The 26,544-nt window shown below is 44.0% G+C and overlaps 1 protein-coding gene across 9 annotated transcripts in view; it reads right to left on the reverse strand.

The window, feature by feature from the left end:
• Positions 1-26,544, reverse strand: part of srbd1 (S1 RNA binding domain 1) — a 132,734-nt gene that overhangs the window by 65,847 nt on the left and 40,343 nt on the right. For 8 of the 9 annotated variants that reach the window (XM_029685327.2, XM_029685325.2, XM_065002553.1 and 5 more), the window contains exons 6-14: positions 26,336-26,453; positions 25,783-25,921; positions 24,990-25,086; positions 24,208-24,364; positions 18,399-18,502; positions 16,621-16,728; positions 16,371-16,528; positions 14,071-14,161; positions 13,746-13,853 (exon numbers count right to left, since the gene is read on the reverse strand). In XM_029685327.2, the coding sequence (XP_029541187.2) occupies positions 13,746-13,853; positions 14,071-14,161; positions 16,371-16,528; positions 16,621-16,728; positions 18,399-18,502; positions 24,208-24,364; positions 24,990-25,086; positions 25,783-25,921; positions 26,336-26,453 (1,080 nt within the window). The remainder of the gene's footprint in view (positions 1-13,745; positions 13,854-14,070; positions 14,162-16,370; positions 16,529-16,620; positions 16,729-18,398; positions 18,503-24,207; positions 24,365-24,989; positions 25,087-25,782; positions 25,922-26,335; positions 26,454-26,544) is intronic. The other variant, XM_065002557.1, reaches the window with a different exon arrangement.

Raw genomic sequence — 26,544 nt, forward strand, 5'->3', positions numbered from 1 at the left:
GTGAATGGATGTATTCTGCCTCTTCACACACACACACACACACACACCTCAAACAGCTTTGCCCCATTGTTCAGTCAGCTGCAAAGCCTGACCCGGGGGACTTTGGCCGGAGGATTGATGATCAGATACCGGCCCTGGTCCTGTCGGAAAATTATGACATTTTTCACCCAGAAAAGGGTCCAAATGGCAGGTGTCAGGGGCCGTCAGTCTCACGCTTGGTGCTAGGAGGCTGGAAGCGCCCAGTCAGCGTGGGGCCCCGCCAATGCCACACTCCAGCTGCCACCGCAGAGCACGTCTGAAAAGAGCAAGGTCTCACAGCCACTCACATCAATCTGGTGGCAGACGCTCGTCACACACACACACACACAGTCACTCACACAAACATGTCACACATGTTTAACACACACACACACACAGCAGAAAGCGTTGGTGCCCTAAGGGGAGAGCGATTGCTATGCTTGGCCACCAGTGGGGCAGCAGGGTGGCACATTGTTGGCCACCTGTGAGTCCCCACAGCCCCCATGCTCCCATTCAAACCATATCTATCTACTGGTCAGCCTGGGCACAAACTGTTCATAGCCGGCCTCCTTTACGACTTGTGTACATTTTGAGAGGGGGGGACATGTCTCTCTAGTCTAATGTTCTTATCCATCTGGTAAATGTGCAATTACTCATATTGGCTTTATTGTGCATCTTGGTTTCCATTCTTAGTTTCTATTCCATCTCAATCTTAAAAGGGCGCTTGAGACCACTTAAAATAAGTCCTTCTCATAGATATACACACACAACTGATTCCTTGGGCCAATTTAAGGAGAGTGACTGCTATTGCAAGCATTCAGATGTGGCATTGAGGTTTCCATGTTTTGATGTTTCTTTCTCTCTAATGTCCAATGGCCATAAAGTCCTTCAAACGGCCCAGCAGAGCCAAATGAAGCGTGAAATGTGCAGTGCAGTAAAAGTGTTATTGCTGGAGATTGGCTCCAGTCACTCTGAGTGGCTGAGAGACATACGTATGGAAATGAACACACACACGTCTGTGGGGATTTGACGCTTTGAGTTCGTGGCGACAAAGAACCTTGCTTCATTCTCACAAAAAGCTACCATCCATCAGTGCAGACTGCATTATAGTCCATGACATCAGCATATCTTTGCGTATATTAGGGAAAATATAAACAGAGTACTGGTAAAAGCTTACTCATTAAGAACGACTATAGGGTTATGATTATGTATGCGTTATGGTTGACAAGAAATATACCGCTAATGTACCATACAAGTGTCAGGCATAAATGTATGTCGGATAAGATGTTCAAGTTGATTATACAGTGTGTGTATGTGGATGTGTATAGGAGAGATGATGTAACAGTCCTTAATACAGAGCTCTTGGGAAGAGAGCGAACAAGGGATACTCAGCGACAGCAGGGGAGGACACCAGGACGTGTTTCTGAGGCGCTGCTGGGTAAAGGAGCGGACAGTGGAAGTTGGAAGAGCGCCCCAGTCCGTACCACAGTCAAGACCCCCGTGTCCGTCAGTCTGTCCTTTGTGATTCAGACGGCTAACCTTCAGTGGGCCTCTAGCCTCCTGGCTTTTCTCTGTAATTATCCAGGATCCTAATCACCATAGCCAGGATCCTTGCCTGCCTGCCTGGCTGGCTTCCTCCAGGGCCCAGGCCACATCATCATGGGCAAAACCCCCATAAGCCAGCAGTGATCTCATTCCACCAGGAGCAGGGTGGGATCAGAGAACAGTGATTACCTGAAGACAGAGTGGAGTACGGCCAAGGACAGAGCCTCACCACCACTAGTAGTACTACGGTGAGGCAGGCAGGCTGGGACGTCAGGCCTTATACACTCTGACAGTACAGGGACTGTAGGGAGAAGCTGCTTGTTACAGAGCCACTCACTGACAGGACTCATCACTACTCATCTCTCTCCACGCCGCTGGTTCCTGGACAGCAGATACTTGGCTATACATGGAGCTTCGGACCTGGGCTGAGGCTCACAGGCTTAGAAAGGGGAGGACAAAAAAAATCTCCAACTAACACGGTCATTGGTTTGGCATTTAAGGTGAACTCACCAAACATTCTACTCCTGCTTGAAATCAGTCATCTCTGTTACATATCGCTCTCTTTCTTAAGGAAATGTCACAAAACCTCTGAACACAAACCACCGAGCAGCGGTGCCTTGTCACCCCATTATGGTGGCTACTCAACAAGACACAGCAAAACCTCAATACAACCCCAGACTGGATGGACAGACAGACTGACAGATAGACAGAGAGAGAGTGTCTTGGTCCATATCCTAGCCTTCTGCCCAGTGCAGAGTGAAACTGATCTGGAGAGACTGGCTAGCCGGTGGCATTGGGGATCGGCCTTGGGGTCTCTGATACTGGGCGGAGGGGGGTGAGGTTTGGGGAGGGGGGGTCATCTCTGTTCTCGTCTGCCTTTAGGAGTGACAGGGGGGCAGTGAGGGGGACATGGTTCCCAAGCGGTCAAGGGAACCAGGCACTCTGTATCATGACTACTGCCCAGAGATCTACAACTCTGTTCTGATGGGGTTAATGTCAGCTGAGCTTGTCCTTCATATGGACACCCACCGGCCACGCCATGATGCCATCTCCTCCATGTCCAGTTATACACATTCTCTATCTCAGTCACACCCCGTGCTTCATTTGAGCCGGATCCTGTTTGCGATGTAAAAATTCCAATAAAAGCGATCAGTGTTAATTTTGGGGCGGCAGGGTAGCCTAGTGGTTAGAGCGTTGGACTAGTAACCGGAAGGTTGCAAGTTCAAACCCCCGAGCTGACAAGGTACAAATCTGTCGTTCTGCTCCTGAACAGGCAGTTAACCCACTGTTCCTAGGCCATTATTGAAAATAAGAATTTGTTCTTAACTGACTTGCCTAGTTAAATAAAGGTAAAAAAAAAAAAAATTATCCTGCCCCCTAAAAAATGTACTGTGAAAACGAGTTTATGGTTAACGCAACATTGTAGCCTAGAGACCAACGCATGGCCATTGCTGTGTTGAGAGAGAGAGAAGCACACCGAACCAGTGAGTTTCGGGCCTCCCGAGTGGCGCAGCGTTCTTAGGCACTGCATCGCAGGGGGTAAAAAAAGGGGATAAAAAGTACAATAAATATCTACAGTGAGATTCACTAAAATGCTATAATTCGGAATACTACACCAGGAGTATAATTTAGCCACAGAGGATCAATATAGCTTATTAAAAACAACGCAGGTTCCCGAGTGGTGCAGAGGTCTAAGGCACAGCATCGCATTGTTACAGCGTCACTACAGCCTGGGGTTCGAACAGCAGTGACCGGGAGTCCCATAGGGTGGACCACATTTGGCCCAGCGTCGTAAGGGGAGGGTTTGGCCGGGGGGGGCTTTACTTGTCTCATCGCACTCTAGCGACTTCTTGTGGCAGGCTGGGTGCCTACAAACTGACCTCGTCAGCTGAAGGGTGTTTTCCTCCGGGACTCTGGTGCGGCTGGCTTCAGGGTTAGGCAAGCGGGTGTTAAGAAGCGCGGCTTGGCTGGTCACGTTTCTGAGGATGCATGACACGACCTTCTCCTCTCCCAAGCCCGTTGGGGAGTTGCAGCGATGAGACAAGATCGTAATTGGATCGCAAATGGATATCACGAAATTGGGGAGAAAAAAGGGGTAAAATGACAGACACATTTATTTTTTAAATACCTAGCTGTGGATTGTGCGTAGCCCAATCACAAGGCATAGCCTACAGTCGGGACCGCGTGGCAAATCTGTTAGTGAAAAGCATGCAGACAAAATAGGCCTTTCACAATATTTCATATACAATCGTATACAGTTTGGAAAGCAAATGGCTCATGCTGAAAAGAGAAGACTAATCTGTCTGTAGGCTACCAAAATATTTGATAAACTTCCAAATAGGCATATTGCGAACAGCATTGTTTAACAAAGTAAAACAAGAGAGCGCATCGGCCATCACCGGTGAGTGAGCTCCGCATCATTGGATGAGTCAGTGAAACTGGAAAGCTTTTTTAGGGCTATAATCTCCTCATATTGTGCAATATATGTCTCTCCGCACACCTAGGCCTAGACTATTGGTGGATTCAAGACAAGGTCGTCTCAGTTTGTCAGTGTGAAAGTAGCCTGTCATTTCGATCATTTGTGTGGTATTAAAAAATATTCAGTCATTTAAAATTACGTAGAATTGCATGAAATGCGTTTTTAAAAGGCCACATTTTTTTGGGACCCTAGGCTACAAATAAAATCCCCCATGTGTGCAACTTCTGCAAGCACTTCTACTCTACTGCTCTATGCCACTACACAAAAGCCTTAATAACGCCTGCAATGCTTTATTATTAAGGTGTCCTTTTTCTTTTGCATTCCGGTTCCTTCAGAGCACCCCAGGTCTCCCCTCTATCACTTTGTTCCGGCACCCCCTGATCTACAAATTAAGCCCCGTCTTACCGCATCCTGAGTGCCAAGAGGGACTGCTGTAGCAGAACTAGAACTGAAAACCTGGACTGTCTTTGTTAGGACTGCTTTCAAAAGGTTATCCTAAATGTATTAAGTCAATCCAAGCATGAAATCAACAAACCAACTGAACTCCTGGAACATTAACACAATTTCCAGGGACAAGAGGTAGATCTAGTACTCTAGGTTCACAGCTCCATAGCCACTAGACCAGCAGAACTGGCAGAAGTTAGGATACACTGTAACCCTGGCCTGGCAGACAGGGAGGTGGGGGGGTAGGCGGGTGGATGTCACCGCATTGCACTCGTCTCAGTGACACATCTTAGGTCACTGTCATCGGCTGGTATCCAGCACTGAGGGCTGCCTATCTGAGAGGTGGACACAGGGAGAGAGGAGCGTCCCCTGTCCAGTAGCCGCTGAGCCCTGAGAGGGCGTTTATGCCCTGTGACAAAGGCTGAGTGTTCGATGGCCTGCTGCTAATACAGAGTGACAGAGAAGGTCACACTGTGGAGGGACTGGGCCTGTCAACCGGCCATCCACTCACACTTGATAATGAGACTGGGAAGGTACGTGTGGCGGGCCACCATGACGAGAACACACGCAGAGTACAGGAGGAATACACACACACTGCTCACAGAATGTTGGAGATATCTGAAGCGACCTATGGGAGTACTCCTCTCCCCACTCTCCTTCACCCTAGGGCTGTGGCATGAAATTTCGTCAGCCGGTGATGTTCAAGCAAATAACAGCCAGTCTCACGGTAATTGACTGTTAATCAACATAAACATATTTAGCATCTCCTGGCTTCCACGCATAGCCTACAAGCCACTGATGCAGACCTATGGAACAATCCATGTATACCAGCCTACACCATCACAATAAATCAATTATTTATTTCAGACAAGTCTAAAGGAACATGATATGAAGAAAATGTAGTCTATTTCAGTAGAACAGAATAGCATACTCTGAGTTGTCCTTATGTTATTAGGCCCTGATCTGGCTATGCCATATGGCTGTGGGCTACACTAGTTTATTTAGCAGACAAGATTTGCTTAGAGCTCTGTGCCATCACTAGCTGGCTACCACCGGCTTACTCAACCCTGCATCTTAGAGGCTGCTGCCCTGTGTACATAGACATGGAATCACTGGTCACTTTAATAATGTTTACATACTGCTTTACTCATTTCATATGTATCTACTGTATTTTAGTTAATAACACTCCAACATTGCTCTTCCTAATATTTATATATTTCTTAATTCCATACTTTTAGATGTGTGTATTGTTGTGAATTCTTCGATACTACTGCACTGTTGGAGCTAGTAACATAAGCATTTCGCTACACCCACAATAACATCTGCTAAATATGTGTGTGACCAATAAAATTGTATTTTATTCATATTATTTTTATAGTATGAAGAAAACAATTGAACATAGCTGGAAAAAAAGAAAGGATATTTTCTCCAAACGATCTGAGGGAGTGAGCACATGCGCCTATTCTGTGTTGAATGGTTAACAAAGAAACAGGTCCTCCTATACGCTTAGAGTTAATGTAACTTTAGTTGTCATACAAACGTTGGGCTATGTTAAAAATGCTATACATTCTAAGGCTGCATGATGTGAGGTGCAGGCTGTACACACTTCATCAGTCTCTCATTCACAATTTGACAAGCACTTGATAATGCCTCAAATTTCCCAGCGGCACCCCCTTGGTGTGGCTGTAATGCCCCCTAAAAACATCCATGCCTTTTGCAGCCAGTGACCATTATGCCCTTGGGCTGAATATAATAATGATAATTTCCTTCTCCCGGCTGCGTGCTCCGTGATCGGGTCTTTCTCACAGGCTACAATTGAAGAGACACATCGGGGATGCAACTGTGCGTGTCCTTATGCAATTCCTAGGCGCATATAGAAGCTATGGGAAGAACTGTACTTTTTGTCAGCCAACAAGATGAGAACAGCAAAACCACTAGCCTATGTCAATCTACTATCCCCCATAGTACAAAAGTTGACCTATTTTATTCTCCCTAGAAATACATATTCAAAACATAATCTGGGACAGTTGTGGAATGCGATACATCCCAAATGAATACAACCATCAGCATCAAAAAAACGTATTTTCGGGAAATAAGGCTGACAACAGCTCAGAACATTTAGCTTAAAATGTTGATACACTAGACTATTTCTTCACATTATAAGCACATCAATGCGCACACGGCAGTAGGCTAGAAGCACAAATGTTTCATTAGCGGGAAAACACGTGATTATGAAATGTAATGCTTTTATTATAAAAGGTGCATTTTTATGGTGAAAATGATCTTCCCCAAACTTGAAACTCACATGCTGCTTATGTACACCAGTTAGGCTCTACACCCCTTGTAAAGTGGAATAATGTGCTTTATTTTAAGAAGTTATTTGGCCACTTTAGCTGTGATACAAACCTTTAAAAAACCTATGGGCTAGGCTACATGAGGTGTGCGACTGATTTGAAAAAGTCGCAAGCTAGGCATTATTCACAAGTGATAATATATAATTCACAACTGATAGGCTAATATTGTCACCCATCAGACTATTCTGGATTTAATCTTGTCTTTACATACACTAAGTAATATATGTGTGTGAAATTGTATTTATTTAGAATGGACCATTATCATGCACCTGTCTCGAAATGAGGGAAGGGGAGAAAACAATACATGTCATCTATGCACTTAAACAGCGAACGGAGGATGCTATTCCCCGTGGTTTATTTTCATGCCAGCCAAGTAGGCTTTACTCCTGTTGTAAGAGAAGCAATGTGCTTAATATTATGAGAAAAAATGAGTAGCCTATAGAAAGCTGATGGGATCCTCCTCTTTTTAAAAGGAGACCATCACTCTGTTTCCTCATGCAATTGCATAGCCTATAGAAATGTTGTGCAACATGGGCTCTCGTGAAGTGTTGGATTAGATTTTTGATAACATTTGCATTGATGTCAGACTGATTAGAGTGCTGAGTATCAGGCAGTTAGCAAGTTTGGTAGGATACTAATGACCAGCAGCAGCATCAGAGCTTGGAGAAGCCTAATTACTGTGACTAAATGTTCATGTGGAATTTGACTGCCTTTGTGGTGGTAATACGGTCACGGTAACCGCCCTACTCCACCCCGCTCTGTGGGATAATTAGACTAGTGAAAGCTCAGACATAATTAAGACACAGCGCTCCCTCCGAAAACAACACGATCTATCTGCAGGGATCAGAGGTGGGCTGTCAGACAGAGCAGGTGGCAGGGATCAGAGGTAGCGGTGGGCTGTCAGACAGGACAGGGGTGAGAGGCAGGGATCAGAGGTAGCGGTGGGCTGTCAGACAGGACAGGGGTGAGAGGCAGGGATCAGAGGTAGAGGTGGGCTGTCAGACAGGACAGGGGTGAGAGGCAGGGATCAGAGGTAGAGGTGGGCTGTCAGACAGGACAGGGGTGAGAGGCAGGGATCAGAGGTAGAGGTGGGCTGTCAGACAGGACAGGGGTGAGAGGCAGGGATCAGAGGTAGCGGTGGGCTGTCAGACAGGACATGGGGCAGGGGCAAGGATCAGAGGCAGAGGAGGGCTGTCAGACAGGACAGGGGGCAGGGATCAGAGGCAGAGGTGGGCTGGCAGACAGGACAGGGGTGAGGGGCAGGGATCAGAGGCAGAGGAGGGCAGGCAGACAGGACAGGGGTGAGGGGCAGGGATCAGAGGCAGAGGAGGGCAGGCAGACAGGACAGGGGTGAGGGGCAGGGATCAGAGGCAGAGGAGGGCTGTCAGACAGGACAGGGGGCAGGGATCAGAGGCAGAGGTGGGCTGGCAGACAGGACAGGGGTGAGGGGCAGGGATCAGAGGCAGAGGAGGGCTGGCAGACAGGACAGGGGTGAGGGGCATGGATCAGAGGCAGAGGAGGGCAGGCAGACAGGACAGGGGTGAGGGGCAGAGGAGGGCAGGCAGACAGGACAGGGGTGAGGGGCAGGGATCAGAGGCAGAGGAGGACTGGCAGACAGGACAGGGGTGAGGGGCAAGGATCAGAGGCAGAGGAGGGCTGTCAGACAGGACAGGGGTGAGGGATCAGAGTGAAGAGCCATGGTGGCAGCAGCAGGCTGCAGACAGGCCATAGTGGGGGAGGAGGAGAATCCCACAGCTGATATGTCAGATCAGACTCAATGAAGCCAAGCCACCACACCAACTCCTCTATAGTTATGGTACATATAAAGTGCCTTCCTCTGTGCCTATATTGAAGCTAATTCAAAGAGAGAGCGAGTCAGAGAGAAATACAGTGCAAAGAGACGCACAAGAGCAAAGACAGGAGCTGTAGAGAGAGACATGGCACACTGACAAGGACTCCATTCATGGTCAGAGAGGGAGGCTCAACTCTATCTGAGCCATCTAAAGATGGCACAACTACCTTGAAATACAGCCAACCACAGCCATGTTTTTTTAATGTCAATGACAGTTTTGCTCGAGTTACGCACATGGATCTGAAGTTAGAATTCAACCAGTAATGAAGCTCTAGAATGGGACTGGAAGTAATAAAGTAGTCTTTACCGTACAGCCAAAAGCTACATGACGTCAGATCACTGTTATTAAAGACAAATATACAATCCCAGGAGTGGACTAATTGAATGGATAAAACTATATAAAGTATGACATTTTCTTCTTCACTTGGCTATACTATTTCAAATTAAATGATTTAAATCAAAATATACTATTTAATTCACTTGATTATTATTCCTTTCTTCTCATTGCTTGAATGAGTAACTGTAGTAGAGGAAAGGGAATAGAGGTGAAAGGGTAGTAAGGTATCCTAAAACCTCTTGTACATCAGTCTTTGGTTACCCAACAGGAGTGTTGTACGGCAGGAAATAGAGCTCAGATTTATTTTGGATAGATTTTTTGTATTTTACCCCCCTTTTCTCCTCAATTTCGATCTCGTCTCACCGCTGCAACTCCCCAGGATTTTCAAGATATCGATAAGTAGCATTTACTAAAGGAATGTAAAGTTTGAAATTAAGTAGTACTGTGAATATGGTGCATTGCTTACGGGACAATTGATAGCTACAACACTCCATGCAGCAGTAGTTGTAAGGATAATATTTTAAAAACTAACTGGTGCACATGAATGTAATTCAGTCAAATTATCATGATATGGATTTTTGTCCACATCTCCCAGCTCTAGTAGGAAAGGTTTTCCTGGAGATCTGGTGAACATCAGGAATAGTGTGGACAGACACACAGGAATCCAGAGACACACATATGTGTCCAGGCTGGAGGTTTTACCCGTGACCTCTACCCCTGCCCAGGACCCACTGCCTCCTGGACACAATTGCCCTACATACACACTCATCTTCCCTACACACACACACACACACACCTCCCCAACAGACGGACACACGCACACAGTAGAAAAAAGGTTTAAAAACAAATCGTATTTGTCACATGCACCGAATACAACAGGTGTAGACCTTAGTGAAATGCTTACTTACAAGCCCTTAGCAGTTTAAGTGCAGGCTTAAGTCAGTGAAACACCACACTATAGCTGGGCAATATGGACAAAAATCTATCGCAATAAATAGCCTGAATTGATGTGTTAGCGCTAAATATAATGACACATTTATAACATTAATGTGCACCACAGTTGTTTTTTTATCATTTAAACTACCACTAGTTTGATGGTTGTAGCCATCAATTGTCCCATTAACAATCACCCATATTAATAAACTTATTTCATTTCTTTATTATAGGCTGCTTATCGTAATGAACAATATCAGCAAAATGCCTTTGTTAACTGATCGGTATGGTCAGTGTGGATCATTTTCAGTTGATGGTCCTAGCTCTACACAACACAAAGATAAGCTCAACTGCAGTCTGAAAAGGCTACACTCCTCAACTTCAGGGAGCAGGTTAGCAGGTGAAGACAGGAGATGACTGCCTTATTAACATGAGTACATCTAAAGACTCACTCAACAGGCAGACGCCTCCCTCCACCCACTCTCCCCTACGCCTCCAGTCCACCAAGACCCAGTCACACACACGGAGTGATGCAGCAGGCCCCAGAGAGCCCGGGTTGCCGTGTCCAGGGTAGGGGAGTCCCGGAGGCTCATTTCAGTGCGCTGGCTGTCATTCCACAGGAGCAGCCAGGCGGAAGGGCAGAGGGGAGGAAGGCTGGGGGGGACGTGGGGATAGGCATGGTGGTGAGCACAAAGGGGTGGGGGGTGCACCTCAAGGGGTTCTGATCAAGCTGTGGCACAGGGAGACAGATAGCAGATGGTACGGATGAGGCTGCCTCTTTAATTAGATTGGCGCGCAGGAGAAGTGGTTGAAGTGTGTGTTCCTGGGCTGAGCCAGAGCAAGAGAGAGCACAGAAACACACACAATTGTTTTTACGTAACTTCTCAAGTTCACACAGGCATTCAACATAAGTTACCACTTAACGGAATAATAGTATCATATGATATTGTATAATACAATCAAAATAAGTATACGATACTCATCCATGACGTTATTCACTATAATGCTTGTTCAACTCAATCATCTCCAAGACATTTGGTTACAAGAAATCTGGGATTTGCAGACTCTAGCTTTTTTGGAGTAAGAATATGTAATATCTAGTTGCAAGCTTATGTACAAGACACATATGTTTTTTCCATTCAGAGCAGTTCTGAGGAAATTCACTTAGCGAGAGGCTCCGGTCGAGCCTTTCTTCACAGCGAAATACGAAGAATAATTGCATAGATTCGCCCAAAATAAAAATCACTATAAGGAGAGAACTGTTTCCAGTTGCTAAAACAGTCTGAGGGGAAAGCGAGGAACAGAGCAGCTCTCGCCACAGTGTTACGGATGGGCCACATTTATCATGAGGAGATTAAATAAACTGTGTGGAAGTCTGGCCTTGGTTGGAGTGCCGAGAGGCCTTTGATTTAAGGCTCTGCGTTGTAATTTTTCACCCACAGGATTCACAGAGGCGTAGAGAGTGTCTCACCACGTCAGTGAGGAGATTCACTGAGCCACGCTGCCTGACAGTCAACTCCCCACCAAAATGAACTTTGTGGTTGGCATGACTGTTGTTGGTCAGGTGCGGTCAAAGCGAGCAACCCAGCATCCTGGTCTTCTGATGTGTCGACCGCCAATCTGGCTCATCATCATCATCATCATCATCAAGAGGACTTGGCGGTTGCCCGGGTCAACCAGGGGTCGATCAGCAAGACCAAAATCCTCGTGGGAGGTGGAGTCACCAGTGCTAAAAAGGTAATTCCTCATCACTAATGATCCTTCCCTTGACTTCAAATTACAATACCATAAAAAGGACTTAAGGAAACCCACAGCCCTCCTCAAGGAATGGAACTCTGGAAATCCAGGAGGCTGGAACTATTTTAAGCATTTTGGGGGGAATTGATTTGATCAAGCTGTTAAGAGCGAAATCCTGGGAAATATCTGGAGAGAAACAAAGTGTCTCTGCCTCACTCCAGCAGGGACATGTCTCTGCCTCACTCCAACAGGGACATGTCTCTGCCTCACTCCAACAGGGACATGTCTCTGCCTCACTCCAACAGGGACATGTCTCTGCCTCACTCCAACAGGGACATGTCTCTGCCTCACTCCAACAGGGAGGTGATTCTTTCACACATCGAAGACTGTGGAGGGTTCCAGAAACACTGTCTGGACCCACTCTGGTCAGGGTCAGACTACAGTCACCTTGTAGTACCAACAGAACCCTCAACCCTGTCTGCTCCAACATGGGACAGAGCCTAAACTAACTACTCAATGATTGACTTTAAGTGGGCTTGGAGAGACATGGCTGACAGTGGGGCTAGATGTGTACTTAATAGAAATACCCTCATTCTTTGGAGAGGAGAGAGTATTAGAGAGACCAGAGTGAAGCTGTCTGATAAAAAGTAGAAACCCACAGACAGAGCACAGCCTAGTCTAGAGGGAGAGGCTAATACAGGACAGCCATTCAACACCACATAAAAGGGAAGTTAGACATTCCTACATGTCACAAGTTACAACTAAGCCATTTTAGAACAAAATACAGCTATTATCTGGAGGTGGATCTCTTGCTACGATGATGTGTTCCAGTTTTCCAGCTTTGAAAAGAACTGTCCCAGTAGAACCAAGTTAAAGCAAACTTAATAAACAACCAGAGATTTCAGCTTTGACCATTAGTTGGGAATAACAAAACACTGGCTTTCATGGGAGTCACGTGAGCCCTTAGGGGCTGAATATGTGTAGGAGAGTCTGTATGTAAACCTTATTCTGGGCTGGTGAGTGAAATGGATCCACTTGTCTCACAGCTGCTGTAGAGGTCCATTTACACACAATAGAATTTGAGCCTAAAAGTGCAGAGGCAGACACCGTTTCTAGGCCTGGCAGCAGCTAGCGACGAAGAACACAATACCCAAAGCGCCACCACCACCTCCCCCGCCATACACAGCCACATCTGAGTGGTTCTGGGCTGCAATCCAGTCCTGACCCAAAGTCAACAAACAAACGTCGGCGCAAGAGAGACGATCAGAACTCTAGTCGTTATTTGGGTTGGACGGGATAGTGCTGCATTGTGCTGCACTGGTTACAGAGGCGGATGGACTGCCAGAGATATTTGCTCTTAACTAGAGGCATTCAAACAAAGTCCAGATGACATTTAAAACCTACAAGAATGACCCATTCCAGGCCCATATCCTTTAGCCTAGCCACTCCCCCGCCCTATTTCCCCATGCTAACCCTATTTTGTTACCTTTGTTCATTTTATTGATGAGTGAAGCTCCCTACATTTAACATTTTAATTGTCTTTTGAATGCTGAGAGGAACCTGTAGGCACCTCCTCTTAGTGACATTGACTCAGTTCCCTAGGTAGCCTACATACAGTAGGAGTCTACACTTAGGACTTTACCTGGGGACATACAGTAGGAGTCTACACTTAGGACTTTACCTGGGCACATACAGTAGGAGTCTACACTTAGGACTTTACCTGGGCACATACAGTAGGAGTCTACACTTAGGACTTTACCTGGGCACATACAGTAGGAGTCTACACTTAGGACTTTACCTGGGGACATACAGTAGGAGTCTACACTTAGGACTTTACCTGGGCACATACAGTAGGAGTCTACACTTAGGACTTTAGGACTTTACCTGGGCACATACAGTAGGAGTCTACACTTAGGACTTTACCTGGGGACATACAGTAGGAGTCTACACTTAGGACTTTACCTGGGGACATACAGTAGGAGTCTACACTTAGGACTTTACCTGGGGACATATAGTAGGAGTCTACAGTAACGACTCTGGTCTTACCAGTATGACACGTCCAGAGGCTGGAAGAAGCGTCGGCTGATGAGGTCAGCAAAGAAGGCCTCAGTCTCTCGACAGGCTGTGCCGTTGCCGATAACCACCGTGTTACAGCTGTGTGTATGAAAGAGTTGACGGAGAGTGTGAAAAAGAAACCAAAAAACATTGTGTTCTATCAACAAAAAAGGGATTCATTTATCTATTTCTGTGAATATTCAAATACTCTTAAAAACCTCTTGATTTCATTTTGATAAGTAGTGTTCTTTATCTTAGTGATATACACTACACAATGTGCCACAGTTGATTTAAACTAACACACCAGATGCAGTACCTGTATCTGATCATCAGATGGCGCAGTTTGTCTGACTCTCTGTTCCCCCCTGAACCATGGAGGTACACCACATCTGTGAATAATATCTGACCTGGGACAGAAAGGAGGGGTGAGTATGTAAGATGGACAAATGCTTCTGTATCACCAAGACTGAGGAATAAAGACAACGCTCCTACTAGCTTTATCACAGGATCTGACCCAGGAAGAGAGACAAAAAGAGCAAGTGAAGATGATTCTTTAATTAACAAGGGAAAGACTCAAGGTTAGAAACATATTTTGCAAGGGGGACCTAGAAAATGGAATGGATGGACTAATACCATTTCCATACAAGTATGCTGACACAAACTTACTTTGTTGGCTTGGATAATTTCCTTTCAGCACTGTTCAAGCAACTATGCTTGCTTCGGCTAAACTAAGCTAAGCTCAGCAGTGTGAAAAGGCCATTTTGAGTATACTCCTCCTGTTGCACTTCTCCCCCAGATCTGTCCAATACTGTGCCTCTAAGGACGGACGGACAGAGCTGGGTCGTTCCACGAAAAGAGAGCCTTTTGTGTCCATTTGATATTTTAAGTAGAAATTGTGCACCAATATTGAATTTTAAAAGCCTGTTTAATTAAATGATGTGTCCTTTAATATAGAGTACATGGAGAATTCAATAACTCAGATTTTATATATGAATAAAGGCTTGCTATAGTGCCAACATTCAGCATTTTGACATTTGTCCCTCCGTCAACTCGGTCACTTCTAGGAAGATTTCAAACCACTTAATCTGTCTCCAGGTTTCACCATCATTGTGAAGTCCTAGTTATTTTGTTGCTTTGACAGTCATTTCTGAAGATAATTATTTATTTCATGTCATTAGTGATTCATTTACGTATGCCCCTCATTTTAAAATCAACCCTGTTATGTGAACTGTACTCTCGTTTTAATATAATGAAACAATTCATTTTATAATATTTTTTCCCCCAAATTTAACATTGAACATCTAATAGTTAAATGATAGTGTAAAAGCAAGTGAGCTGGTTAAACTCTTTTTAGCAATTTTCTGGTGTTTTGTGGTGGAAAACGGAACAGGTTGAGCATAACATGTTAACACTGTTACCCATAGATAGAGAGTCTAGAAATGTTATAGCAATTTCATATTTTTTGTGAAGCATGCCACTCCTTGTTGCACACAACAAGTTTCCATTCCTCCGTCACAAGGGGGATTTATGGCCGATTTACTATGAAATTGTCAACCCTGTTACAGTCAATCCTGTTACTTTATTTGGCACTTTTTGGGTGAACCGACCAAATTCACATAGAATTCTCATCGAAAGCAAGTCTAAGAAGCAGTTGATCTGTTTTATTTGTGCTATTTCTATGCTTCCCGTTCTTAAGTTTAGTTAAGTCGTTTACTTTCAGTTTTGTACACCAGCTTCAAACAGCTGAAAATACAATATTTTTTGTTATTGAAAATATATTTCAGTGGTTTAGATGGTGCAATGATTCTCTACTCTATGCATTGCTTGTTTTGTCCCAAACTGAAATTAGGCAAACTATTAGAATTTTAGCAACCAGGAAATGGCAGAGTGATTTCTGCATATTGCACCTTTAATATGTACTTACTATAGTATATATAGGGGGGTTATTATGAAGTTGAACGTGCTCTTTGACAGAATGCTAAAATTAGGTGAAATCAAGAGTTTATTTTTTACCAAGTTACACTTCTCAAAAGGCACCGAATTGGTGGAACGACTCAACTGCTGCCGTCTCCTGTCAGGCTGATGGGACACCACTGATCCTATTGGAAAGCTCCGATGAGAGGTCATGTGACCACGCACCCCCAGACCTGTCATGGTCAAGCTGAGTGTGTGTGTATGTGTCGATGCGTGTCTGTTCGCGTGTGTTTGCTGCAGGGCAGATGCCATAACACAGGAATGCCAGCTGACAAACCCCCGCCAGGTTGGCAGCCTGAACTGTGGCCAGGCCATCAGCTGCCCAGGAGGAGGGCCCAAACGTGGCCCTGCATGGGGCCCCGCCCACAGAGGCCCGGTGGGAGGAATGTCCATCAGCTCTGTGGGGTGGAGAGGGCCCTTGCTCCTCCAGTAGTACAGACTAGTAGACTACACTACAGTATAGACCAGACATGTGTGACTGGTCTTTGCAGATATGCTAGGATGTTTATTTTCACATAGAATGAACTACTGGGACAACACATTTTCTCTGATCTAGAAGCAGTCTTTTGACTGAAACACCAATCTTCCCCCTATACCCAGAAACTCAGAGTGGAAGAGGGGCATGTTAGTATGGGTTCTTACTGGTAGGGGAGAGGACGGCCAGTTTACAGCCGTGTCTGAACCCTGGGTCCACGCCCATGATGACACGGCCTCTCACAGGACACACCAACAGACGCTGGCGCAAGTTGCGCACAAACATGGCTATGGACTCCTTCTCCGCACTAACCGTCAGCTTCGTCCTGACAGACAGAGAGAGACAGGGGGTATTTAAAATACAATACAGTAAAGTCAAATTCATTCGTGGAACACACACACAGAGTTCAGTACAGACCTGTAGCTTCTGCTGAGCAGGGGCATTAAGAGTCTTTTGTATGAGTCCTCCACTGCGTCCTGTAAGATCTTCATCAGCTCCTCTCTAGTGTAACCCTTGGGTGTCCATCTACAGCAGAAACCAAAAATTGGTTTCTGACAAAAAATATATATATGGATGGATGGATGGATGGATGGATGGATGGATGGATGGATGCACGGTAACCCTTTTGGTGTGAATCTGATGTTTTATTTTCTTGTAAACCGAAAATGTAAGTTTTCACTGTTTTGACCTTTCTCTTGATCAGGAAAGGATTGGTTACATGTGTGGCTTCAGTAAAATACAGGTCCTCTCACATTCCTTGCCCTCATAGGTTACAGTACAGCTCCATGACTAAATAAAGTCTTGGTTTGAGATTTTTACACCAGCATCACTTAAAACGGGATATTTTTCACTATTATTGTTATGAATCGGATGCCTGGATAGTTTAAAGAAACTAACAAGTTAAGCAGATATTAAAATAGAATGAAAGAAACATTTTACAAGAAAAGGATTTAACAAAAAATATATTTTTTTAATGTTGGTGGAAAATTAATATCTCCTCACAAACCATTTTAAAATCACAAAAAACACTAATGTATTCAATTGATACACTTTCCATAAGAAAATACACCTTTAGTAGGAATTTGTCACATTGCTGGGTAGATATGCATTTATCAAACAATTAATTCAAGAAATATAGAAATTAAATATGCTAAAAAAAAATGCATATCTCTTACCTTTTACCAGATTGAAAACAAATTCATTCATTAGAGAGAGAAAAAAAAACTGGGCCTTGGTCTATATCTCACTCAAATGTCATTTTCTAAAACAAAATGTGTCAATTTGTGTTTTCTTGTATATCAACAAATTAGAATAGCATATTATGGTCTACTTCAAAACTAAATAATTGTATGTGCTGTTATGAAAATAATCTCATGTGCTGTTTCATTTACTGTGGTGTTTTCATTTTATTTCACTGTGAAAAACTCCTTTTCAGGGTCAATATTGTTGTACAGTGTAATATGATGCATTTAAAAGCATGATCATAAGATCTTTAAAATAATATTTTGAGAGCTCTACAGAATACGGTACATGTCGAAATATGTTTGTTTAAAAAAAAAAAAAATATATATATATATATATATATATATATAAAAACATTCTCCATTTGGGAATCTATTTGAACTATTTTGAAACAAGAGACTTGAAAACTATTTTTACCAACACCATAAAAAGCCACTGAGCTGTGAATGTAGAGGCATTTTCACATTGATGACTCTATGATCTTTACTGCATTGAATCCAACTTGTGAGTGAGGGTTCATTTCCACAAAAACATTGTCAATTATTATTGCTAAGCCATGATATGCATAGTATTTTACAAATATTTTATTTACACAAAGAGAAAGAAGCTAACTTCGACTTTATCTGTGGCTATATGAGCTTTAAAAGACAAAGCACAGCTATTTAATAACTGCATGGAGCTTTGAGTTACTTTCCGTGTCTGTTATAGGGAACGATGCTCTAGAAGGGGCCACTGTAACCAACGCAGAAACATGAACTGTGTGACTATACATGAACTGGACTCCCACATATGCCCTTCACACCTGGGGGACAGACTGCAAACGGTCACCACTGTTTTGACACCACCGTTACAGGCTGGTACAGGGCACAGACAGAGAGAGGGAGCAGGAAAGTACAGGAGAGAGAAGTTCAAGGGCTCTGTGTGTCTGTGTGTGTGTGGGGGGGGGGACCGACCTGACGTTGAGACACCACCTACAGAAGTTGCTCTTCACCCTGTCAGGGATGTTGACCTTCACTGTCAGAATCTTCAGATTCTCCCCTCGGTTAATGGCCAGGGTCTGCAAGAATAACATAACCTGTTGAGACAGGTCGACACACGGCACAGACCCCCACTCCCCCTACCCCTCACACACTTTCCAAAAACAGCACAGAAAGCCAACCCACGCCACACTGGCACAGACACACACACACAGTCTGCTCACACAGTCTACACTGTAGAAAACCTCCCTGCTCTCTCCCACTAATTCCTCCATCTAGCTAGAAGGAAAGGTGGCATGCTGTTAAGCAAATAGTTTTAAGTGTCTGACCTTTTCCGAGGAAAACCTTTTGAAGAGAAAGGGAAGAAATGTCCCGTCAATCTGGATTCGATGCGGAAGAGCCAAGTTGACAAATGCCCCCCCCTCCACACACATCCTACCAGCCTGCCACCAAGCAGTCACCACATCCACCCCCACCCTCCACATCACAACAGCTAATGGCAGAAATTAATGCTGTAAGAATTATGATGAAAATTATATTTCCTTTTTTGGCATGTTCCCCCCTTGAGCTTTTCTGTTCGCTGGGTGATTTCTCATGCGATATTCATCAAATCTGAAGTTTTGCGTGAGATCGAACAAAGTCGGACAAAACATCCAACAAACTTTCATGTCCTCCCCCACATACTCTATTCCTCCTCACTGAGTGGGGTTTCTCTAAGGGACAACTCAGTGGAGAACGCCATAAAGAAAAACAGACAGATGTTCTGTCAGAGAACAGGCATCTATCCCAGTCCTGTCTGTGTTGGTGAATCAGTGTTCATTAAAGAGGATGACCTGGGTGAGAATGTTGGAGGTGATGGCTGTGACAGCTACCTGAACGCTGGCCACAAGACACCCCCCTGCCACGCGTCCTCCATCGCTCTGGGCCTGGCAGGACGGCTAGCTACCTCTATCACCATTGAAATCAACACTCCAAGCGCCACAAATGTAGATGGCAAGGGGGCGTAGCATAATACCCAGTAATGTGAAAAATCCCAATCACTCCTTTATGGTTTCCTCTCCATCACATACTCCAAGAAACCATTTCCACAACTAGGAACAATGCTAAGCCAAATTGATAGCATTTGAGTGTAGAACGCAGCCAAAACTAGACAGAAAAAAAACATTTCCCATGCTATGATGTGAACTACATCACATCTGCCTGAGATTTAATGAGTTTGGCAGATATTAAGGAGGTTGTTACCAGACAGTCTGACAAATTAAATCCTTCCAATTTTTCCTACTGCAGGACATGCAAGTTCAGTATTTACATTATTAAGATAAAGAAAAAAGACATTTCCAACATATCATGTTCTTCATAAACAATGAAATCATAATTGGAAAAATATGAGGAATGTCAGCTACATTAATGAATATTATTTTTAAGACTGAGCGATTCAGATTCAATATTTACTTTCTAAATAAGAGTAAGGAATGGTGAATGTGTTGCTTGTTGAACTGGGCGATAGGCAGGGCTCAAAGAAAACAAGACGATGTGGTGAACTTTTAACTCCTTATCTTTTCATTTTCAGAACAAACACACACAACATGGGGGTTGCGATACACCAATGAGTGTTCTCAAGAAAAAATAAACTTGATCCCATGTTTTATAGGGAAACATTTAGTTTTAAATAAATATCATATTAGTTCTGGGTTGAATAAAGACTTGTTTTCATTATTTGTATAATCGTGTTAGAATCATAAATATTCAATATAATACTGAGATTATCACAGCCAAAAATAATTTAAGCATTGCATATATATATATATATAAAACACACACACACACGCACGCACACACACACACACACAGTATATTAAACATTACGAACACATTCCTATTATTGAGATGCACCCCCCTTTTCCACTCAGAACAGCCTCAATTCATCAGGGCATGGACTCTACAAGGTGTCAAAAACGTTCCACAGGGATGCTGGTCCATGTTGACTCCAATGCTTCCCGTGGTTGTGTCGAAATGGTTGAATGTCTTTTGGGTGGTGGACCATTCTTGAAATTGTTGAGAGTGATAAATCCAGCAGCGTTGCACAAACTGGTGTGCCTGGGACCTACTACCGTACCCCGTTCAAAGGCACTTAAATATTTTGTCTGGCCTATTCACCCCCTGAATGGCACACATGCACAATCCATGTCTCAAAGCTTAAAAATCCTTCTTTAACCTGTCTCCTTCCCTTCATGAAGTGGATTTAACAGGTGACATCAAGAAGGGATCATAGCTTTAACCTAGTTTCACCTGGTCAGTCTATGTCATGGAAAGAGTAATGCTCATAATGTTGTCCACTCAGTGTCTATCTATAAATGTTCCATACAGTAGACTCAACATCTTTCACTTTAAATGTCCTACTGCATATCTCTATGTTACTGTATTGTCTTACCGTGATGGAATAGTCTGTAATGGCCCTAAAACAAATGCCTTATCATCCATTGTTGATTGGCAATAAAGTCTGAATTAAATGGAATCCAAGCTAAAGAATGAAACATACTGTGATTATTCTAAAACGAGAGAATGAAATCACATTATTCCCTTAGCCTATATTTGAACTGTGACTTGACAAAAAATATAATTACCACTCAAATAAATGTGTAATCTCATAAAACAACAATGTTTTAACTGAAATAAAATAATGGGGGAAAACATCCAAATTACAAGATCCCTCTGACTAGTCTTGGACAATTTGTTTTAATGCTAAGTTTATTTTCGAAATTGTAGATAATCATTAAACCATCATTTTAAAATGGCAAATGTCCTGTTTCTCTATTGTTATAAAGGAAATGTAGCTCACACACGCGCACATCTGGCTGCGCGTAATGCAAATAGCTGCCAGTCCAACTGCAGAGAACAGGCATGTATTTCCCCACCTGTCCATCACAGCCGGTCTATAATCGAGGAAGCAGACAAATCTAGGTCCACTACACTCCAGGCCAACCACAGACAAGAAGATTAGAAACCAGTTGGAGACGCAAAGGGAATTAGAGCTGTGGATAGAAAAACAAATCCCTAATGGCATATTCCAAAGTATAAGCAAGACGTTAATAGCTATGGAGAGGCACTGTTGATGCACTCTAACTATGGCTAAAATTGAGTTTGTCATTATGATGCCCTGTTGTTAGTATACATTAAACTATGGTGGGAAGATAAACTGTGGTTGTAAGTTGTAAGTAATTATTAGGAAGTAATCAATAATGCTTAATGGACTCACAAACTATACATGTAACTAAATGTGTTGTGCAACACAGAAAATGTATATAACATGTTTTCTAAGCATTTAGTAATTGAGGAAATACTTCCTAATAATTACTAAATGCTTAGAAAATGCATGTAACATGATTTCTATGTTGCACATCACATTTAGTTATATGTAGTTTGTGAAAGAGCCCAAGTGACAGCAACCATTTCTGTTCTGAACATGGCACACAAAGCCAACATACAGCCCATCTCTAGGATCAATACTTAAAACGGTGAAATCTACAACTAGACTCGACGGGCTAAACCCTGACCATCTGAGAAAAATAGTGCAAATCCAGCTGCATCTTAGTTTAATAGCAACAGTACAACTGAGCAAGAAGCACTGAACGGATTATCACCTATTTCCTTGACTTTTCCAAATGTCTGTCCTAAGAGAGCAGAGGAAGTAGGATCATGTTGCTCTGTGTAGTCAGTGTTGTGGTGCAGGCAAGAACCTGTGATTGACCCTCCCTGGCAGGGAGGGAAGGGACAGCTGGAGGTCCTGGGTGTGAGGCGGCGTGAGGCGGACGCTAAACAATCAATCAGGCCAGCTGGTCACCTGACACCAGCCCTGTCACAACGCATCGGTCACCCCCGGGAACACACCGGTCACAACGCAGGGCCGCAGTACTGCTGACCGTACCCACTTCACCTCTCCACCATCACGCCTGTCAATCACAGGGAGGACCAGGCACGCACAGGGTAGACAGTCACACCTACTCTACAATGTGGTGTGTGTACATTAATACATCATTGTGATAGTGTTTCTTTTGAGTGTTCAGTCAGGTCTTAAATACCTGTGTAAACCGATGGAATTGATACTGACTGTTAAATGCAGATTTCCCCTTTTACTTATTTTCGTTCCACTGCACCTGCACTCATTAAAAGTAATTATACAGTTTGTTTCTGCACTTCAAGAGAGTTAAAATGTTCGACAAATTGAATCTGATATTGGCTAATACATTCCAAACGGCATACAACTTCAACTGCCATTTGACAATCTAAGAATGGTTGTGTACTGTGTAGTTGGTTATGTGTAGGCTGACAGTAATTCCCTGCCTAAGGACAATGTCTAGAAGTCCAGAGGAAATAGAAACTCAGTGGTCTTTAGAAATATCAACTCTCCACTGTCTAAATACCTTCACAGTACAGATGAAGAATAGAGTTATCACAAATATATGTATATATATATTGATGATCAATCATACTTTTAGTGCCTATGCTTATAAACTATTTGAAAAAAAGTGATGTTTCAACAGAAATGCCTTTTTTCAACCCATTAAAACAACACCATTTAGAATCAACTAATTCTATAACTAAGTGTTCAGTTTAAAGTGTTATCTCCAGGAGCTTCTGTACCCAGCTGCATAAATACATACCACAACTTAACACCCTTAATGCACTGCCTGCCTGACCGCCTGCCTGACTGCGGATAGCCTAATGTGCTAAATTAAACAGCGAGTACTGTATGTGCGTACACATGCCTCCTGTCACAACACATACAACAACCTTTCCCCTTTAAACATGACGCCAAGAAAAGGTTCATTTTTGCCGGAATCCAACAGCTAGCAGGTCACTGCTGAAGAAATTAACACTCAGTGACAATTCCGCGTCACAAAATTAACAATGTCGCTCGCAGAGTGGGCTGCATTCGACTAGAACGCACAAGCGCCTGAATGGAAAGGCCAACACCATGACTGCAGCTATGCACCACTCATCCGCAGCTGCCACTCACTCATTCACTCTATCGCTCTCTCTCTCTCGCTCTACCTCCTTCCCTCGCTCTCTCCCTTTTGTCTCTCAGGGCAGTGAGCTGCTGTCACGGTGGAGGAACGCCTGTCAATCTCAGGCCCTAATCCAATGGCACATCGGCGGGGGACATGTCACATATGTTAAGAGGAGCAGAGAGGGAATGACTAGGGGGACACAGACCGGGGCGAGAGGAAAGGAGGAGGGCAGGGTGCGCCCGTGACAGACCCACTGTGACATGTGGCCCCGGACCAACTCTGAGTAACCAAGCTGCCACAGGAAAAGGTGGGGGGCAGGTTGAGTGGGACGGGGGCATGGTTAACCTCGCCTGACGTGACTAGCATTCAGAAGTGGCACGCAGGGAGGGGGCCGAGGGAAATACCAAGCACTGCCACAGAGTTAAACTCACAGTGATCTTACAATATTACTCAAAGATCACTCATTTTTACATAAACAGTTTGGGGCTCAGTGGACAAAGAGACGTAAACATGAAATGCTTTGTACACATTTCATACCATAGTCCAAACAGTTGACTATTAGCACATTGAATACTATGTGGTTCTACTAATGTATCATAGGCATCAAGACAGGTGTTCACCAGTGTTAGATACTGAATGTGGTTTAGTGTGTAATGGATGGAAATAATGCATCTTGTCATTGAAGACATTGACCTGAATGCATGATTAGAGCTAGAGTTAGAGAAATGAGAAAGCCATTTCCCTGCTACTGGCTGAGGGGTCTGTCTGGGACTCACCTGGTGGTGTTGAATACGCTGCACGTTGCAGGTGAAGTCACAGTACAGGTGGAACTTGTCAATGTCTTTGGGCTTCCCCTGGTGACCCTCTTTCTGCTGCTCCTTCAGGGCTGTCTTAGACACAGACGACTGGAGCATCACCATGCTTTGATCACATCTGAGAGAGAGACAGACAGAGAGACCGAAAGACAGAGAGGAGACACACAGAGAGATAGAGAGACACAGACACACACAGAGAGAGACACACACAGAGAGAGAGAGAGAGAGACACACAGAGAGAGACACACACAGAGAGAGAGAGAGAGAGAGACACAGAGAGAGAGAGAGAGAGAGAGACACAGAGAGAGAGAGACAGAGAGACAGAGAGAGAGAGAGACAGAGAGAGAGAGAGAGACAGAGAGAGAGAGAGAGAGAGAGACACAGAGAGAGAGAGAGACACAGAGAGAGAGAGAGACACAGAGAGAGAGAGACACAGAGAGAGAGAGAGAGACACAGAGAGAGAGAGAGAGAGACACAGAGAGAGAGAGAGAGAGAGACACAGAGAGAGAGAGAGAGAGAGACACAGAGAGAGAGAGATAACCGTAACACTGTAAATAACGTTCAAAAGTTTGAAATATCTATGCACACACACAGATGCCAAGAAGTGTCACAGAGTACTTATTACCAGCTAGATCGCAGGTTTAGCTGAAACAATGATTGGAGACGGGGAACAGATGGAGTGGGGAACACAGTTCTGTACATAGTGTGGAAGGCAAAGAGTGAGAGAAGGAGAAAGTTCTTACAGCGATCTTATATGGGTCAGAGTCTCTCCATCTTTAGCAATCATATCAGCCAAAATCTGCTCCACTCCGGTCGACACCTCCTCCAAGGTGGACAAACCTGTGGGGCAGACACATGCAGAAATGATGTATATATAATTCACATTAGGATATGAACACAGTAATAAACTAGTTGTAGCACTAACACTATGGTATCAGTGGGACAGCATACTGGGAGATTTGAGCAGTAAAATGTTATTCTACAGAAACTAACATCAATACTTCCCCTGTACAGTATGTAAAAGGTTTGACTGTGTTACTCAAAGCAAACCCGGTGTCCAAAGATCAACATCGTTATGTGCTGAATTCTGAGAGCGCATGTCCAGTATTATAGGTCTAATGGAAATGTATTTTCATCTGTATATGAAAGCAATGGCATTATACTGAATTACCATACATTCAATTTCACTGGAAGTGCAATCAACCGTATCTTACGGAGGGGGGTTGGGAGAAATTATATCTAGCCAAAGCATCCCCATTGTGGTCCCCTTTCATAGACCTTCGCTGCCCTCTTGTGACCAATTCTTTAAAATCATGGTAACTAATAATGGCAAAGAACTGGAGTTGCTGCAGATTAGCCCAGCTGGCTAATGTGAGGTGTGAGACACAGGGCTAGGGTTGCAAAATTCTTTGCCCAAATGTCCTGGTTTTCCTGAAATCCTGATTGGAAGATTCCTACAATTAGAAGTAGATAAGCAGGAAATCCGGGAATCTTCCAACAGGGAATTCAGTACCATTGGCAGTATAATGTGTGTACCTTCAGTCCCAGGTTTGACCCAGGCTCTCAGGTCCAGAGTGTGAGGACTCTGTAGCAGGGCCTGGGCAGCAGACTCCAGGCCCAGCTGCTTGGCACGACAGGCCTTGTTCAGCTTGCTGCCTTTCTTGTAGGGTGCATACTGCAGGGGTACAAGCACACATCAGAGAGAGGATATTCCATCAGGCAGTGAGTCAGTCATCACATGTTCCAGTTCAGGTCCAGATCACATACATGCACTGTCCAGTTCTGGTCAAGTAGACCTGGAGTTGAAAAACTCCCTGTAATTACCAAAGTTGGAATTTTCTGAAATGTTGGTAATTAATTAGGTAATTTTGATAAACTATGGAAAAATATTAAACATTAACAGTATTCATGAAGTTCATGAGTTATATTTAGGATAATGCTTTACAGCTAAATAAATCAAATATGAAAACTCCCCCCAAAAATCTTTGAAAGTTTCCAGAATTCCAGTAGTTTACTGGTAAATTAAAAATTAAAAACTACCGGTAACATTCCATCCCTTTGTAACCCTAAGTAGACTGCTCTGACTCACCACGTGGTCCAGTTCATCAGCAGTCCTGCAGTTCCTCAGAGCCTGTTCCAGCTCAGCAGTCAGGACTCCCTCCTTCTTAAGAGTCTGACTGATAGTCTGCGTCTTCTTCGCCAGTGCACTAGAAAGATCACAGGATCACACAGATGAAAACATGCATGGACACACATACACACAAATACAGAAACACACAACACACACACACACAGAAA

The sequence above is a fragment of the Oncorhynchus nerka genome, linkage group LG16 (genome assembly GCF_034236695.1).
Source record: "Oncorhynchus nerka isolate Pitt River linkage group LG16, Oner_Uvic_2.0, whole genome shotgun sequence".
NCBI classification, from domain to species: domain Eukaryota; kingdom Metazoa; phylum Chordata; class Actinopteri; order Salmoniformes; family Salmonidae; genus Oncorhynchus; species Oncorhynchus nerka.